The 19,532-nt window shown below is 33.4% G+C and overlaps 1 protein-coding gene across 2 annotated transcripts in view; it reads left to right on the forward strand.

The window, feature by feature from the left end:
* The window catches only part of EMC2 (ER membrane protein complex subunit 2), a 47,070-nt gene extending 29,038 nt beyond the window's left edge, over nucleotides 1-18,032 (forward strand). Inside the window, exons 8-12 of one of the 2 annotated variants that reach the window (XM_059395049.1) lie at nucleotides 1,484-1,565; nucleotides 2,363-2,473; nucleotides 4,599-4,703; nucleotides 13,622-13,709; nucleotides 16,668-18,032. In XM_059395049.1, the coding sequence (XP_059251032.1) occupies nucleotides 1,484-1,565; nucleotides 2,363-2,473; nucleotides 4,599-4,703; nucleotides 13,622-13,708 (385 nt within the window). In that variant the 3' untranslated portion in view covers nucleotide 13,709; nucleotides 16,668-18,032. Of the gene's footprint in view, nucleotides 1-1,483; nucleotides 1,566-2,362; nucleotides 2,474-4,598; nucleotides 4,704-13,621; nucleotides 14,018-16,667 lie in introns of those variants that run through there. The other variant, XM_059395048.1, reaches the window with a different exon arrangement.
* The last annotated feature ends 1,500 nt before the right edge of the window (nucleotides 18,033-19,532 follow it).

Genomic DNA, 19,532 nt, shown 5'->3' on the forward strand with positions numbered 1-19,532 from the left:
TATATATATATATATATATATATATATATATATATATATATATATAAAATGCTATGACTTTTGGTAATCTCGAGGTTTCTTTTTGGTTTCTCTGGCCCTTGGGGTTTGATTGTTGTACCTGGTCTTATGTTACCACTGACCTCTTCATCACTACATCATCACCACAGTTTTCACTGTGTATAGTGCATGGAGGCAGTATGCATAGTGGTTAAGAGTAGGCTGTTTGGAGTGGCATAACCTAGGTTTCAGTTTGCATCTCTTTGCCTTAGCAACCTAAAATGGTGATAATTTCCTACTTCTCAGGGTTTTGATAGAATTGAATTAATACATATAATACACCTAGAGAAAGTTTATGATACATAATGAGCACATAATACAAGTTAGCTGTTATTTTGTATATGTATGTGAAACTGCAGCATGTATATTTTGAAAAGTATATCAAAGATAGGTAGCTTTGTATGTTGGTGACAAATCCAAAAATAACTGTAGGTAGCCTTTTTCTATTGGGTACTGTCATCACCTTTCACTGGGAATAAATTTTGCAACACCTGTGTTCTTTAGGATATCCTAAAAACAATGACGATATTCACATTGCTTTAAACTTATACATTGAGGGAAGTTACAGTCATGTGGTATAAAACCATTTTTCCAGAGCCCTTTGTAGCAGTCCTCTCCTCAGATTTTTAGCAGGATGTTTGTTTCTTTAACATGATGAAATATTAGTAGAGTGCATATCAAAACCACTAACTTGATCTATTTTTCATGGGTTTAAAAATTTATAACTTCATTAGAATTTCATATTGACAAGTAATGAAAGGTCTTTTTAATAGAATATATTGGTAGATAGGTGTCAATAAAGGATTTTTGTGAATAGATGGTACTTAAAATGTTTATTTCCTCTTTATGCTTTAGTTATTTGAATATTTTATTCAGCAGTCAGTGGACTTGAAGTTATTTTATATGTAACCTGATCCAAGCTTGTGAAGCCTGTGTTGTGAATAATGTTTGGAGTCATAATAGACCCAGTTTTAAGAATGCAGTATTTACTGATTGTTCACAGGCTGCTTTAGAATTTAAGCCTTTGTTATTTGTATTTAAGAATTCAGCATAGCAGGGCGCCTGGGTGGCTCAGTGGGTTAGTTAAGCCTCTGCTTTCGGCTCAGGTCATAATCTCAGGGCCCTGGGATCGAGCCCCACGTCAGGCGGGGAGCCTGCTTCTCCCTCTCTCTCTCTGCCTGCCTCTCTGCCTACTTGTGATCTCTCTGTCAAATAAAATCTTTAAAAAAAAAAAAAAAAGAATTCAGCATAACAAGTATTTTACTAATGAAGCTGTTTAAATTTTGGGAATAAAATGTGTAACAACACTAAAATTGTTTTAAAATTATTTTCAAGCATTGTTTTAAATTATTTTTAATCATTTTTGTTTTAGCTAAGATGATATATTTGACTTTTAAAATTGATTTCTCCTCTTCATATTTTTCAGCTATGCTAAAGCAGCCTTTTGTTTAGAGGAGCTAATGATGACTAATCCACACAACCACTTATACTGTCAGCAGTATGCTGAAGTAAGTGCTTTCAAAAACAACAGGTGTACATGATTTTATTTTTGTTGGTGTTAGGTATTATTTTGGAACTAAGAATACGTCTTTAAATGAGGCACATATTTAAATATGTAAGACATCTGATGAAAACTGTAGGTGTAAAAGTTTACATTTTTAATATTATAATGGGAATATGGCTTTAAAAATAAAAGCGCTTATATAAAACAGTGAAATTCTTTGTATTTTTAATTATGTATTTTCTTTCCCAGTTAAGAACTAACCACAGTTGTTACCATTTAATGACTTTTGAGACGTTACAGTGATTGCGATTTTTAAATCTATATTCTAGGACATTTATACTAAGATCAGTATTTTTGGAAGTAGGAAGTATTTATCTTACTATTAAGAATTATAATACAACTGAATGCTCTAAGGTTAGAAGCATTTCATTAATAATAAATGTCAAGGTGACTAGTAAAGGGCAACTCTGTGTATGTAAGTATAGATTTAGAATGCTACTAATAGAAAATACTAAGTTGTGAGGCATTACCAAGGCAGTTGAAAAGAAATTATATTGGTTTTTTTATTGATAGTATTTTGTTTTAAAAAATACTCTGTGATCTTAATGTTCATAGAATAGGTTTTTCAGGGAGGTTATGCTTTAAAATTTAGCTTTATCAACTTTAAGATGAATTCTTTTAACATCTTGCATTTGTTTACAGAGTATCTGTTTCAGTTACTAATGCCCGTGGTATGATGAAACGTGCTGTATTTCAAAGTAGTAAAATAAACAGGTTACAGCACTCTGCGATTTTTAACAGGTTAAATATACCCAAGGTGGACTTGAAAACCTCGAACTTTCAAGAAAGTATTTTGCACAGGCACTGAAACTGAACAACAGAAATATGAGAGCTTTGTTTGGGCTTTACATGGTGAGTAGAGGTGCATGTTTAATGTTATTTTATGAATTCTGTCATTTAAAGTCCATTAAATATCCCATCCAATCACTTCCCTCTGTTTGTATTTTATTGGTAAGCATATTTTTTTCCTCTAGTTAAAAATGAGCAAGAGGTTTTAAGGCAGTTTTATCTTTAAATGTTAATACATCCTATTTGACATTTTATTATTTTATTATTAATTATTTTATTTATTATTATTTAAAATATTTTCTATGCTATCAAAATTTAAGTCTGTTTTTTATGAAATACTAACAGATACAAAACTATATTATGTATCTTAATTGTTTTGATATTCTTAGATTTATGCCCAATATGTATTTCTTACCTTAAATTATAATTATATGACATAGTTTTAAAGTATGCAATAAAAGACATTAGCAAAAAAAATCTCTACTTTCAAACTAAAATTTTTCTATGGTACAAAAAAGAGCTTGGAAATTGTGGGAAGCGTGTAATTAAATATTTCTGTGGTTTATGTGTGCCAAGTGATGAACTTAGAAAAAGAGCTATGGGAAATAGAGCTTTAAAATATACATAGAATGAGCCCCTTCCTAGAGCCAGAAAACTTTTTTCTAATAGGCCCGTTCTTTGAAATTTTAATTTATTCTGGTCTTTTAAAGGACTTTGCGATTAATATCTTGTTGAGGCTCAGTGAAAAAGAATTAATTGTAGAAATAGAGGCAGGAAGAACTATAAATGAAATAATTTTTAGGAAAGCAATGGCAAAATGTGATTAGAAAATAGTTCAAGGAATTTCAAAAATTTTCCTGGATCTACCAGTGTCAATTGTAGTAGGTTGTAGGTGTGGTATAGTAGTGATGTTGTCTCTTTTTATCAAATAAATGAAAGACTAATTTAAAAATGAATAACAGTAGATTAGTAATGATATTTTATACATAACACTGTGCTGGGCATTGTTTTGAACTCTATTTTTATTTTAAATCATTAATTCCTTATATCAGTTATTTGAAAACATACTGTTACTACTACCATTTCATAGAAAGTGAACCTAAGACACAGTGGTCTAGTTAATTTGTCAAAAGATGAACACAGACTTACTAAGTGATTGAGCTGGGATATCAGCTCAGTCGGTTGATTGCAGAGTCATTCTTAATTACTTCATTTGCTAAAATTCATACCAAAAAAGTGACATTAAAGACATAGACTTTTAAAAATAAGATTTGGGCCAGTAAGTTCCTAAATCCTCATTGCCAGAGGATGGAGTGGGAAAGAATCTGTAACACAGGCTAGGTATAAAAGAAAGACTTGATTTTTTTTTTTTTATAATGACACAGATGAATCCTCTTAAGAATAAGATATATTTAAATACAAGATTAAAGATCTTCCTCTCCCCAGAAATATAGTATATGCTTAAAAATTAGTATATAATTTTGGTGGTTTACAGATTCCTTCATGGATCCTAGATTAACAATCCCTTGTTTAAGTACATTTTTTAAAAGGAGAGAATGGATCTGTCAAATTGCCGTGATTCTAACTGGGGCTGTGGAACATAGTGTGGAAACTCTTGGTAAAGTGAAAAGAGAACTAGATTGGAAGTGAGGATCTCTTTCTATTTTTAAAGCTCTAAATAACTTGATTTGGTCAAGTCAAATCACTAGTAATGGACTTAAATTTTTTTTCACCTGTTAGTGTCGGAAAATGCACTAAATTATTTTTGAGATTCCTTCTTACATTAATATTCAGTAATTTATAATTCTGACATTGGAAAGCTGAAGCAATACAGTAATAAAGAACTAGAAATCATAATAAAAAATAATAATGACCTTCAATATCCTATAGTATTTAAGTGATATCCTACAGTATTTAATTTTACCTTTAAGAGTTGTGGTGGATAACTAATAAAATTAATTTAGATATTTAAGATGCTCTTTCTCTTTTTGTCACTTTGTATTTTAAACTATGTTTTCATTTTTAAACACTAATTTCATTCCACTTTGTTTTTAAAGTTGTTTTGGTATTCTTTGCTATCCCTTGCAGATATGAGCCTTACATGTTTTTTATTTTTTATTTTTTTATTTTTTATTATCTTGGCTAGAAAAAAGGAATTTAGTTTTTGATGTTTCTTTTTTGTTTTCAGTCGGCGAGTCATATTGCTTCTAATCCAAAAGCAAGTGCAAAAACAAAAAAGGACAACATGAAATATGCTAGTTGGGCAGCTAGTCAAATAAACAGAGCTTATCAGGTCAGTACTGATAGTTTTATATTATATAGGTTAGTTAATATATTTCTTAATTGTTTTTGTTTCAGCAAATTAACAAAGCCAAATGTCTGTCATTGAACTTGTATTCCTTTGGGTCTTAATCTAATGTATTTTAACTGTGTAGAACTAACATGTAGGATCACTTATTTTTTTCTTTTTTCAAAAGCAGTCCATTACTATTAGATCCCTTAAATAGCCTTACTATCTGGAAATTTCAGTAGTCAGCATTTGACAAATAAAAAGTGATTCTAAAAATCCAGAAAAGGTAAACAAATTGTGCGGTGTACTTTAGAAACAAATTGTGCAGTGTATTTTAGGTGTGTTATATATTAATTAGAGTATCTCAGGTAATTAAAAGGGAGGAAGAAAAGCCTAAAAGTAAACTAGCCAGACTATATAAAAAAGTTTTTGTACTCTGCTTACGTGTCAGATCTTATCTGAAACTTCTCCACTCATTTCTCAGTTTTTTGAAGCTTGTCGCTGGGAGATTCTTCAGAGAGAACTCATAGCAAAACAATATCTTCTTACAGACTGCATGTTGATAGAATTGTCTCTCTGTAGTCTTTATATTTGAGGGATAATGTTGGTTTTTTATACAACCTTTGGCTTATATTTACTTAAGTATCTTAAACGTACTGTTTCATTGTGTTTTAGGATAAGATACTGCTGTTAAGAAGTCTTATTCTGCCCTGATTTTCTTTCCCTGAGTGACTTAGACTTTTTGTCTCGATGTCCAAAGGAATTTTTTCTTTATCATTAAAATTCAGTAGTTTTACTACAGTATGTTTTATTGATTGTTATTGGGTCAGTTTTCCCAAATATACAATAAACCCATTTAATATGTAAATTTAATCCTCTTTTAATCTGTAAAGAGTTGCTTTTGTGTTAAATATTTTTTGTTAGCCTAAATTTTTTTCCCACGTCTCTAATTATAAGTTTATTGGATTTCCTTTCTCACCTCTTTACATTGTCATTCATTTTCTTTCAGATCTTTTTTGTTCTTTTCTTTTTTTTCCTTCTGTATTAATTTTTTTATGGAGTTAATCTGTATTCTCTTTTTGTTGTTGCTGTTCTCCTTGTTTAAATCAGATAGTTTTTATTGTGGGGGGGGTTTGGAGTGAGGGCGTCAGAGATAGGATAACTTTCCCAGCTTGTCTTTTTATGGCTTCCATTTTGTTTTAGAGAAGCTAAATATGACCTTTCTGTATGCATGGTCTTTCTCAGAATTAGTCTGGTTCAGAAAGATTTTGTCTTCTGCCTTCTGTTCTACTCTTGGATCTCTGTAGATCTTGAATTTTGAGGTGTTGCTCTCAGCTTGAAATGTTGCATTTTGTTGTTAGTTTTATTTATTTTATTCTGGGATTTGCAGCCTGTGGACACCCCTATCTTCCTCTTATCTACTCCTTTCTCTTATCTGAACCATCTTGCTTTTTTACCCCTAGTGTTTCTGCCCTGTTCGGTTTGGTTTCAGTTTCTGGTGATTATTCTTCACTGTGAGGTTTTTCCCCTCCTGGAAGAGGGTGTTTGCTGAACATATTAGAGATTTTGAGGTTGTAGACTTGTTTAACCTCGTATTTGATTTAGAGCTTTGAGACTGTCCTGGCTTTGCAGGCCATTTGCAGAGTCATCAGTTCATACTATTTTCATTTCTGTGGCTTGTAGAGGACTAGGTTGTACATCCTACCATACATACTCCTATCATACAGTCGTCAGTCTTTTGTAGATATTGTCACTGTTGGTGATAAAAACCACATTACAGGGCTTGGGAGGATTACCTCTAGTGTAGTTTTTTTGAAGATGTTCTCTTTAGGCTTGTTTTCTGTTATTTTGTTTTTGGTACTGTTTCTTTTGTTTTTGTGCTCCTGATTGGAGAAGGTTGGGGAGATTAAAAAAATTTAATTTCCACATGATCACATTATTTAAAGTCACTTTAATGTATTTTTATTATATATAATTGAGGATATTAGTTCTGTTGGCATATTGTGAGTCACAATATTTATAAACAGCTAGGCTGTGCTTCTTCAAATGCATTTACTTTGAGATAGCATAGATTATAGTAGGGTTCTACACGTAATAGGTCTAGAGCGTGTCTTTATGTGTGTGTGTGTTTTAAAGATAAGACTTAGATAATAAATAAATGTTATAATAAATAATAAAAACTAATGTAATGGTTTACAGGCTACATCCTTGTTTTTTAAGCTATTTTTGAGAAACAATTAGCAGGTCAGAGAGTGCTTTTTTTGACATGGCATGAATATATTTTTAAAATCAGTTTTTATTACAACATGCATAGAAAAAAGAATCCAAGTCATAAATATACATTTTAATGAATTATATGAGGTAAATATACCCAGGTCAAGAAATAGAAACATTACAGTACTCCAGAGCCCTCATAGTTCATCCTCTTAATTTCTGTTTCTGTTAACCTCAAGAGTGTTGATTGATAATCCCATAGTCTTGGCTTATTTTTGATTATGGTATCATAGTATATTCATTTTTGGTTACTCTATTTCATTGTTATGTTTATTTATCCCTCTTTGTGTCCGTAGTTCATTCATTTTCATTGTACTATAGTCTATTGTATGAACATACTACAGTTTAGTCAGTTGTTGATAGGCATTTGTGTTACTTTTGTTTGGGACTATTTTGAACAATACTACATTGAATGTTGCTGTGTAGTCTTTTGGTATAGATGTACTTCTAATGGGTGTATACCTTTGAGTGGAAATACTGGGTCATAATTTGTTTTCCATATTAGTTGTTTATAGTCTCACCAGCCATGTTTGGTAGTTCTTGTAGTTCCACATCTTTATCAATATTTGGTCCTATCAGTTTTTATAATTACAGCCATTCTGGAGTATGTATAGTATCTTGTAGTTTCATTTTGCATCTCCCTGATGACCAGTGAGATTGAACATTTTTTCATATGTTTATTAGCTATTTGGATATATCTTTCATGAAGTCTCTTTTTAATGGGTTTATGACTTTTTATTTTTTCAGTTTTCTGATTATGAGCTTTTTGTTATATGTGCAGTAAATTTCTTTACCTTCTTATTTGCTATTTCTCTCAAATGATATTGATGTATGAAAGTTCTAAAGTGAAATATCATTTATATTCTTTAATGGAATATAAATGAAATATCATTTATATTCTTTAATAATGTTTTGTATTGTTTAAGAGGTCAGTTGGTACTCATAGTCATACAGATAATTTTGTGTGTCTTTAGAGGTTTTTTCCTTCTACTTTTTGTATTTAGATCTACAGCCCATTTGGAATTGATTTCTATGTAGGAAGAGAAATAAGGGTCAGTTTTCCCCCAAGTAGCAATCTAGAGAATTTCTGTCCATTTCTGTATTCTGTCATGGGTCCCATGTGTGGAAGTTAGTATTACCGTGTAGGAGTTAAGAGAAAAATACAAATGCTGGATCCATATTGTCTATGTTCAGAGTTTGACTCTGACACTTATTACTACTACTACTACTACTACTATTATTATTATTTAGTTTCTTTTTTAAAAAATTTATTTATTTTTATTAACATATAATGTATTATGTGCCCCAGGCTACCTGTCTTTGAATCATCAGGCTTACATAATTCACAGCACTCACCATAGCACATACCCTCCCCAGTGTCCATAACCCAGCCATCCTATCCCTCCCCGCTCCAACCCCCAGCAACCCTCACTTTGTTTCCTTAGGTTAAGAGGCTCTTAGGGTTTGTCTCCCTCTGCGGTCCCATCTTTGTTTCATTTTTCCCTCCCTACCCCCCATGACCACCCGCCCTGCCTCTCAAATTCCTCATATCAGAGAGATCATATTCTGACATTTATTATTTATGTGATTTTGGATAAATTATATACTATCTCTGGGCCTAGCCTTTCATCTGCAAGATGGACACACTAGAAGTTTCTGAGGGATAATTTTCACTAAAGGAATGTCAGATATAAATGTCTGCAGCTATAAATGCAGTTTTTCACTCTCTTCTCAGTTATTTTCTCATGTGAACGATTGATCATCTACCCTCACTTGTTTTCTCTTTTCATTTCAGATTTAAAGCTCTATTCAGTATCTAAATTCAGAGTTTAGTTTTGTTTTCCTTTCTCCCGGTCTCTTCAGTAATACAAGGACAGACAAGTACACCCTTCCCTGCCTTTTGAGATGCACCTTATCACGGGACATGAACCTATCATTTTAGTATTTTAAACCATTGTTCATAGGTCTAAGCCTTGTTCTTTAGTACCCTCCCTGCCATTTACCTCCCTGCTGTTCCTTTTTTTTTTTTTTAAATCTTGCCTTAACTAGATCCATTCTTTTACACTTATTTTATAAAGTCTCAGTGTTCTTTGGAAGGAGCTCTAAGAGTGTCACTGGTACTCTTCAGTATTTGAGTTTTGTATCAGAAACTCCTTAGTCCACAGCGATGTTTTGCACATCTTTACTGAAGATATGATTTGTCTTCTCTTGACTCTATAGGAAAGGATCGAAGAAAGAACTTTTGCCAGTTTCTGTCATTTTAGATACCACTGCAGGAAGACGGCACATCTCTCAGTTGGTCTTGTTAGGTTTCTCTATAGCAACACCAATACTCCTCAGCTAAACCCATTATGCCAAATTTACTTGCCCTTAGGCACCAGTAACAGGTTTTAAATAAAGTTTCTTTGTGCTTTTAAAACTTGTATATTCTGTGCTTTTTCTGTAGAGGCTCTGGGTTCTTTCTGTGAATCAGATTCCATAAATACTTTTATTCGTTACCTTTTGCTAACTTAGTGAGTTAAAATAACAACTTATTTATGTTTGATTCTATAGGTATGCTGTTTGGCTTGGGCTAAGTTGAGTAATTCTGTTCGTCTCAACTGGGCTTATTTATGTTTCTGCAATGGTTATGCTGGTGGTTGATGGCCTTACTTAAATATCTGACTTTGACTGTCAGCTTGGAGTGCTGGGCTTTTGTGTTTCTCATTTGGCAGCCTAGCTTGGACTTAACTCATGTGGTGGTCTTAAGAGTTCCAAGAGTAGCAAACAGGCAAGCTCCTTTTTGAGTTTCTGTGTCACATAGAGCTAATTTTCCATTGAGCAAAAGCAAGTCACATGGTCATCCCAGATTCAGGGGATGTAATACTTCACCTTTTAATGGGAAGAGAAATATGTGGTCATTTGGCAATTTATTACACTACTGTAAAGCTCTATAGTTCCACCTCCTGTTTTCATTTATTTTTGCCTTTTTCTCTTTATCTGCTTTATTGAGGGATGATTTATAGACAATAACATGCACAGGTTTTAAATGCATAGTTGAGTTCTGACAAATATATACTTCTTTCTCACCATCACCCCATTCAAGATATGCAGCATTTTGGTCACTGCAGGAAGTCCCTTCTGCCACTCTGTAGTCAGTCCGTCCTGACATTGCAGACCAGGACTGATATGATTTTTATCACTATAAATTAGTTTTGCCTGTACTAGAATTTTATATAAATGAGATCATAGGTTATGTACTCTTTTGTGCCTGGCTTCTTTCACTCAGTATAATGTTTCTGAAATTCATCCATTCCCTGTTCCAATTTATTTATCCTAGTACTTCGTCCACCCATATTATTTTCCACAAATTATGCAAAGGTAAATTGTAGCCCAATTTCTCCCACTTATCACAGTGGATAAATTATTGATCTTTGAATGTGATAAATAAGTTTTTATTATTTGAGTGTGCTTTCTGGTGAGTTTTCTTTAGGATCCATAGGGAGTTATGAAAGAAGAATTTATTTAAGTAAAATCTAACTGTATGAAAACAAAAATGCAGGATTTGTGATTAATGTGGAAAGTACAACTTTCAGAGATTGACATTTTAGTAATTAGGTAAATCTCTGGGATCTAATTGATAGTTTTATGACTCATGTCTAGGCATATAAACAAGTATAAAGTATATTATAAATACTTCTTATTATAATGTTTTTCTAAGCATTTGTAAATTAGAGAAAATGAGATTTTAAGAACTGGTTTTCCTTCTTTCTTTCTACTTAATAATGAAACAGAATATGGCTACTACTTGCTCTTCAATTAGGTAATTGGTTTAGCATGTTCAGTATAGGCAGGCAAGTTTGATTAATGCTCATGAAAAACTTTAATGTGAACCTACTCACAATAATTTTCCAGATAAATGCTTCTTTAGTACACTGTTAAATTTGTCTGTGCTAGCAATCCATATGTTATTTATGATTGCAGAGGTGATTCTGTTACTATCCTTTTGGGAAATGGAAAATTAAATCATGATTTGAGGGAAAAATAGGATTCCGGCTTAATCAGTTAAATTGCCGTATAATTCTGGAATAGACAAAATAATTGCATGTCAGACAAAATTTGAAGTGATAGATTTATATTTCCAACTTTCCTTTTATTTGTTCTGACACAAATAAGTTTGGTTTATTCTAAACTGCACTGGTTGTCAGTAGTGTTGACAATCTTAGGTGATTTTTAAAAATTTGCTAATTAAAAAAATTACAGATTATATCTACTACTATTATGTTTAAGAACAAATCAAGAAAAGTACTGTATTTTAAAATTCTGGTTATGACTTCAGCTCTACAGAAAATTTTCATTATTCTGTTTTGCTAATTAAAATATTGGAGTAAATGTCACTATGTGGTATCCTATTTTGCTCAGAACCATCAAAGCTTTTTCTTAGAATTAGACCTTTAAGTATCTGATTAGGACCATTCCTGTTTACTTTGGATAGGCAGTAGTAAAAGAAAGGGCTTTCTGTTCTTGGTAAGTCCTTGTGAAAGTGAATTTACCAGCTGGATAGTAGTAATAACACACCCCACATCCTTTGGTCATCTTGGAAAATTATGAAAAGGCAGAGTTTTAAATGTTGTGTTGTTATTGACTGTATTTTATTATTATGAATTACATATTTAGCATCTGAATTCCTTGAATTAGTAATGTTTTGTGAAGGGTAAAGTGATCTTGATTCTTATGAAAAGCTTTTCTCTTCCCCTGGCATTTCTTCTAGAAATCTCCTTTATTTACTCTATCAAATCAAGAGTCAACCATAGAAGCTAATGGTGTAGGAAGTAGGAGAATCATAATGTTAACCTGTAGCCAGAAAGGTCAGAGGCAGGTTACCAATTCCTGAAGTCTGTTGCTTCTGTGATTTTACCTGTGCTTGATCACTTAATCTTTCTCAACAGGTCATGAGAAGTTTGCCAAATTAAGTTAATTACAAAAGAGAAGGAACACATCATAAATCAGTTGCTAAGTGCTTAAGACAGCATTGGTATTTGCAGGGAAGATCAGTCACTAGAAAATGTATTGAGTGCTTAGATGTTATTTTGAAAATACTATATTTTGCTAATAGCAAAAGTTAATCAATACTTTAACTAGGGCCTTAGGGAATATAGATATTTTCATAATAAACCTTCTCTTAACTGCATAAGGAACAGTTATTTAGTAAATCTATAATATTCAGTCAAACTGATAAATGATGAGAATAGTCAGTCTAATTAGAAAACCCATTTTAAAATCATCATAGGATGTTCAGCAGTGTTTTTCTTACTGATTATGTGCACTATATTTAGTATGCCATGAATTTGGCTTTTAAATATGCAAAGATACCATTTTTAATCCATTGTATTTTGTTTTCAGTATAAAAGCCAATCCCAGCTTGGTTTTATAAAATAAATTACAACTTCATAAATTAGAAATCATATTTCAAAACATGTTTACCTCATTTTAATATGTAGCATAGAGTTTTATTTGACAGTTCTTTACTGTAGAAACCTATCTTGTCAACTCATAATTACAGAAAAATTTTAAAGATTGTGACTGACTTTAAATTTTAGAGATGTGCAACTTTAAAATATTTAATAGAAATTACATTTACATTTTACTTTAGTTGAAATTGTAAACATTTGTTTAGAAGAAGTAGAAATGATTCACATTTCTACAGAAATATAAATTTCACTTATAAATTATGCTTTTTATTTCATAAAAATTTTCTAGTCAAAGTAGATAGTTTTAAAATCAAATTTATGTTTTTGTAAGTTACCACACTACCTAATGAAAATGTAAACCCCAAATATAGAGCATTGGTGAAAGAAATTCAAGACAATACAAGCAAAATAGAAGAATATTCCATACTCATGGGTTGGGAGAATAGTAATTGTTAAAAGGTGCATGATGCCCCAAAGCAGACTGCAGATTTATTCAGTCCCTATCAACATACCAACAGTATTGTTCACAGAACTAGAACAAATAATCCTAAATTTTTATGGAACCATGAAAGACCCTGAATAGCCAAAGCAATCTTGAAAAACAAACAACAAAAAAAGCTGGAGGTATCACAATTCCAGATTTCAAGTTATATTACAAAGCTTTAGTAATCAAAACAGTATGATACTGGTATAAAAATAGACACGTATATCAGTGGAACAGGATAGAGAGCCCAGAAACAAATCCATGTTTATATGGTTAATTAATCTTTACCAGAAGAGGCAAGAATATGCAATGGGAAAAGACAAACCTTTCAACAAAATGGTGTTGGGAAAACTGGTCAGCCACATGCAAAAGAATGGGATGGGCCCATTTTCTTACACCATACAGAAAAGTAAACTCAAAAAGCATTAAAGACCTGAACGCGAGACCTGAAACCATAAAAATCCTAGAAGAGAGCACAGGCAAAAATTTCTCTGACATTGGCTGTAGCAATATTTTTCTAGATAGGTCTCTGGAGATAAGGGAAATAAAAGCAAAGAATAAAACCCAAGTCCTGTTTTATTGAAGAAAAGATATTTGATTCCATGCTAGTGATAAAATAGATAAAGTTAAATCTCGTTAGCAAAGTGAAGGTAAGATTGTGATTTTGAACCTGCCATGAAATTGAACCTAATTGCATTTTTTTTTTAAAACAGTTTGCAGGTCGAAGTAAGAAGGAAACCAAATACTCTCTTAAGGCAGTCGAAGACATGTTGGAAACACTGCAGATCACCCAGTCTTAAGGTTTCAAACTCTTACATTTCACAACTGCACAATTGAACTTACTGGCCTATGACTTATTTACTAAATGCCTAGTGCTATTTATATACTAATTTTTTGTTAAGAGGGCAATTGTAAAGAATGTTTATATAAACCTAAAAATGCCTTTTATTCCTAAGCAGGAAGATGGAGAAAGTCCACGGAAGAGAGATTTAATAAGATTCATATTGATTGTACATCATTCTCTTCATATCACACATATATAACTTCTTTTAAACCACAACCTGATGTAGAAATCCCATAAATAAATCATGTGATTTATTAAACTTGCATCTGAAGATTCTAGATTCTTTTTGTTATACTCAAATAGTGATATATTTTTTAGAATTCAGTTTCTAGTCAGTTCTTTTTTGTTTGTGATAAGAAATACATAGCATGCGTTGCTGACAAGGAAAATGTTGGCAGATTATCTCTTTATAGTGTCAAGATTTTTGCTGTGCATTCCAGTAGGCTGTTGTTTTATGTCCTGTAATGTTACTCTGATAAATCTTTCTTAATAATGTTCAGTAATAACTCTGTAAAATTTTTGTTTTGCTATAGGACATAATTGAGATTTTTACTTATAAAAAGCTTTAAGGTTATGTTATAATGCTATAACCTTTATGAAAGTTATTTATTGAACATTTAAGTATTTCACATAAAAGAATATTAAGAGAAAATAGACAATAGGGACTTTAGAGGTTTCAGTGGCTGAGTTATTTTTACTTAGGGAAAATAAGAAAACCTAAACTATCCTTAGGACCAAAATTTTTACAATTCTCATATTTATTACTCCTTAGTAGTAATAAGAACTTCTTTTTCCTTTTTCTCTTTTCATGATAAACAACCACTATACTACCTTCAAGAGTATTTTTCATGTTTCAGTAGAACAGAAAGAACTTTGAGACACTTTGAGAATTTTGTATTGTTAGTAGTAGTTAGTATGTAAATTACATGTTCTATGTGTCACATACATGTATAATTACTTATATAAATATAAATGTTTAGTTAGTTTACAATAGTAGACAGGAACTCCTGCATATTTACCATTGCTGGATTTAGACAAATAGCATTCATGGAGAACTTGACAGCCTGGAAGTCTCTAGGAAGAAAACTGTTGTCAGTATCGATTATTTAATCTTTTGACTAACTCTGTTAGTTTATTCTCCACATCTGGCCTCATCGTTTTATTTTGCAGTCTTTTTCATTTTTCTGCCATGAGAATTGAGCAGATGTAAAATAACTTTCCCCATATAAAGGTAATTCTTATTAACAAATCTTTGTTATCACAAGATGCACTCTTTTTTGCCAGTGAATTTAGTAACTGCATTTTCAACATAATCAGCTGTCTCAGATTTGTTTGTTATAAAGTGCTCATATATTATTCCACTACTTTCTTACCTCAATCTTCTATCAGTCACTAGGGTAGTGTTTACTTTAGGAATTATATTTGTGTAAGGTAGTGCCTTGTATAATAGTTACCTAAGTTTCACTTTATTTTTCTAATTTTTACCTGCTTGCCAGGAATTTTTTATGAAGTACATTGTTAATGTGTAATTTATAAACTTCAGTGTAAATGTACTGATCATCCTATTGTGGCAGACATTTGTTAGCCACTTTCCCCTTGTTAACGTTACCTTACATTGTTCAGGTAGGAGCATGCTGTTCATGGAGATAAGGACCTTACCTTACCTCATCCCTAGGTTATATATCACAATTGATCTAAAACAGAGGTGGTTTCATTTCTTATGGTCTTTGAGATGCCAAGGCAGAACTTTTTTCAGTGAAGGAACTATTCTGTATTTGTGCTGTCTGATATGGTAGCCACTAACTAGCTTTTGAGCACTTGAAATATGGCCAGCAGAACTGAGAAATTGAATTTCTAATTTAATTTAATTTTCTTTTTTTAAGATTTTTTTAAAATTTATTTATTTGACAGAGAGAGATCACAAGTAGGCAGAGAGGCAGGCAGAGAGAGAGGAAGGGAAGCAGGCTCCTTGCTGAGCAGAGAGCCCGATGCGGGGCTCGATCCCAGGACCCCGGGATCATGACCTGAGCCGAAGGCAGAGGGTTAACCCACTGAGCCACCCAGGCACCCCTAATTTAATTTAATTTTAAAAGCTGCATGTGACTCATGGCCACCAAATATCTTAAGTGTGGGCTGTGGCCTATTTAAGGCTAATAAAATGAGCAGAAGACTATTGGGAAAGGTCTTCCTTTCAAATTAAAAAGTCAAAGCTTGGGGCGCCTGGGTGGCTCAGTGGGTTAAGCCACTGCCTTCAGCTCAGGTCATGATCTCAGGGTCCTGGGATCGAGTTCCACATCGGGCTCTCTGCTCAGCAGGGAGCCTGCTTCCCTCTCTCTCTCTGCCTGCCTCTCCGTCTACTTGTGATTTCTGGGCGCCTGGGTGGCTCAGTGGTTGAACCGCTGCCTTCGGCTCAGGTCATGATCTCAGGGTCCTGGGATCGAGTCCCGCGTCGGGCTCTCTGCTCAGCAGGGAGCCTGCTTCCTCCTCTCTCTCTCTCTCTCTGCCTGCCTCTCTGCCTACTTGTGATTTCTCTCTGTCAAATAAATAAATAAAATCTAAAAAAAAAAAAAGTCAAAGCTTTGTGAAGCGAGGCTTTTTGCCTCTTTCTCCTCCTTCAGCCCATGAGTGTCAGCAACATGCCTAGAGATACAACAGCCATCTTACAACTATGAACACAATAAATAGGAGAACGAAAGCTACTTTTCAGAGATGGCTTTGTAGAAAGATTAGAGAGAGCCTGTGCGCCTGATGGCATCTTGAACACCTGAACCAACATGAGCACTTGCCAACTTCTACACTTACTACATGAGAAAAATAAACTCTTGATTAAGACATTGTTTGGATTTTCTGTTACTTTTGCCATGTATGTTTCTGACTAATATATCCATCAGCTTTTTTTTTTTTTTTTTTTTTAGTATGCAAAACGTACTTTGGACATGCTGGAAATGCTGTTTCAGAATATAATGATTTAAAGTTAAGTAGATGAGTACATACAACAAAAAAAGTAGTATCTTTTTGCAACTTAGCATACACTACTTAAGTCCACCTTAACCATAGGATAATATTGACTTGGGAACAGAGGAGGATATAGAAAAGATAGAAATGGAAGGCCTGTGCTTCAGTATGCTGGGAATATTTAATTTTTATTGGTTAATATTTCATATAATCCTTTTTTTCTGATGCCATAATCCATTTATTCTCAAAGTAACTTTATTTTACTTTATTTTATAGAACTGTAGGACTTTAGAAGAGACTTCAAAGATGAATTAGTTATATTCCATTTTAGGATGAGGAATCAAGGTTTTGAGAAATTAAGTTCTTCTGTGACAGAGCAGGACCAGGATGTCAGGTGTTCCCAAGTCAGTGTTCTTTCTAGTATACTCTGAAGCACATGTTTGTTCTGTGATATGTTCTTCCTATTTTAACATGAGAAAAAGAAGACACAGATATATACAAGAGTCATTGCTTGTTAGCAGAGCAAGGGTTAGAATTCAGATTTTCTGATTTGTGAAACAATTAGTGGAATAATAAATTCATTTCTTTTTAAAGTCACAATTTCATTTTGAATTAAACTGAACTTAAACTAACTTTCCCTTTTAAGCTATTACGTCCTGTAGTTATTGTGAGAACTATTTCAGACTATTTAGAACTACTTTGAACCTTTTTCACTTTAAACCTCTGATGTATCCTATCTCCCTTCTCATTCTTTTTTTTTTTTTTTAAAGATTTTATTTATTTATTTGTCAGAGAGAGAGCGAGCGAGAGCGAGCACAGGCAGACAAAGTGGAACGCAGAGTCAGAGGGAGAAGCAGGCTCCCCGCGGAGCAAGGAGCCCGATGTGGGACTTGATCCCAGGACGCTGGGATCATGACCTGAGCCGAAGGCAGTTGCTTAACCAACTGAGCCACCCAGGCGTCCCCTCCCTTCTCATTCTTGACAAGTAACTTATTATAGACTGAATTGTGCCCCCCCCAGTATTCATATATTGAAGTCCTAACGCCACTACCTCTGAATGTGATTTTATTTGGAGTTAGAGGCCTTTAAAGTGATAATGAAGGTAAGATTAGGTCATATGAGTGGGCCGTAATCCAGTATGATTAGTATCCTTTTAAGAAAAGATTAGGACACAGACAACAGAGGAAAACCATGGGAAGACAAAGAGAAGATGCCTATCTACAAGCCAAGGAGTGATTCCACAGAAGAAACCAATCCTCCAGACACCTTGATCTTGGACTTCTGGCCTTTAGAACTGTGATGAAATAAATTTGTTTTTTAAGACACCCAGTTCACTGTGTACTTTGTTAAGGCAAAGCAAGCTAATAGAGCTCTCTTACTATTTCACAGAGAAAAACATACCCAGTATCAGACATTTTTGTACCTGATTTCATCTGTTTTTCTCTTACCGTAGAAGTAGCCCTGCCCTTTTTTGAACGATTTCCCATCATCGTCCCCTTCATTTTTATATTTAAGCCTTACTTTAGTTTCATGAATTTGCCATACTGATTTCTACTGTAAAACATCCTTCCTTCTGCAAAATGTCATCTCTTTTCTTCACATTTGTCCTTAAATTATTTCTTTTCTTATCTCTTTGATTTCAACTAAAATCTTCTTATTAACACTCAAAAGTGCTCATTTCATTACCTTTTTAAAAATACCTCCTTTTCATTTTCAGAATCCACCTCTAACTACTGCCCCATTTCTGTTTTGGGGGGGTTGGAGGCGGGTTGTCTTCGTTCTTTTTGTTTTTTGGTTTTTGTTTTTCTTTACATCCTAATTCCTTTAGTTTTCTAAACTTGTATCTATTTTTCTTCTCCCATTCTTTAAATTCCTCCACTGTGGAACCCCCCTCCAACCTCCACCATATTCCTTTGAAATAGTTTAGTTCTATGTCATCAGTCTGATGGATGTTTTCTGTTTGAAGAAACGGTGTTCTGTTTATTTTACGCTGCATTACACATTTCGGATCTGCCAATTCTCCATTTTTATTGCCATCACGACCCTAAAGCAAGCTATCATCTCCTGACTTGTGAATTACAACAATAGCCAGAAAGCTATATCTCCTGCATCTGCACTTCTTAGTCTATTCTCATTGTAGTTAGAATGTGACTAAACATTATCAATAATCTTTATACCACCCTCTCCCGTTAAAACTCTTCAGTTGTTTCCCTTTGTTGCTCTATAATGGCCTTTAAGGTTCTATGTAGTATCAGAACCAGAAAGGACAATTCAGATTCCCTGTTGTAAACTAGCTTCCTCTACTCTCCCCTCTATTTCCGAATTTAGCCACATTTATTTCCATGGAGTTGTTAATACCTTCTTTTTCTACAAACTTGGCACTTATTCCCTCCATATACAACAAAGCCACCTTTGACTCATCATCTTTCAGAGGTGAGGCCCCCCCTTTTGTTCTCACCTGTATTTTTAAAATTTTACATATTTTTATTAACATATAATGTATTTACCCCAGGGGTACAGGTTTGTGAATTGTCAGGCTTACACACTTCACAGCACTCACCATATCACAAACCCTCCCCAATGCCCATAACCGAACCACCCTCTCCCTCCCCGCTCCCCCAGTCAACCCTGTTTTTTCATGAGATTAAGTCTCTTATGGTTTGTCTCCTTCCCAATCCCATCTTGTTTCATTTTTTCCTTCCCTAACCCCCAGGTCCCCCATGTTGCCTCTCAAATTCCTCATATCAGGGAGATCATATTGATAATTGTCTTTCTCTGATTGACTTATTTCACTCAGCATAATACCCTCTAGTTCCATCCACATT

The sequence above is a fragment of the Mustela nigripes genome, chromosome 3, assembly GCF_022355385.1.
Source record: "Mustela nigripes isolate SB6536 chromosome 3, MUSNIG.SB6536, whole genome shotgun sequence".
Lineage (NCBI taxonomy): Eukaryota > Metazoa > Chordata > Mammalia > Carnivora > Mustelidae > Mustela > Mustela nigripes.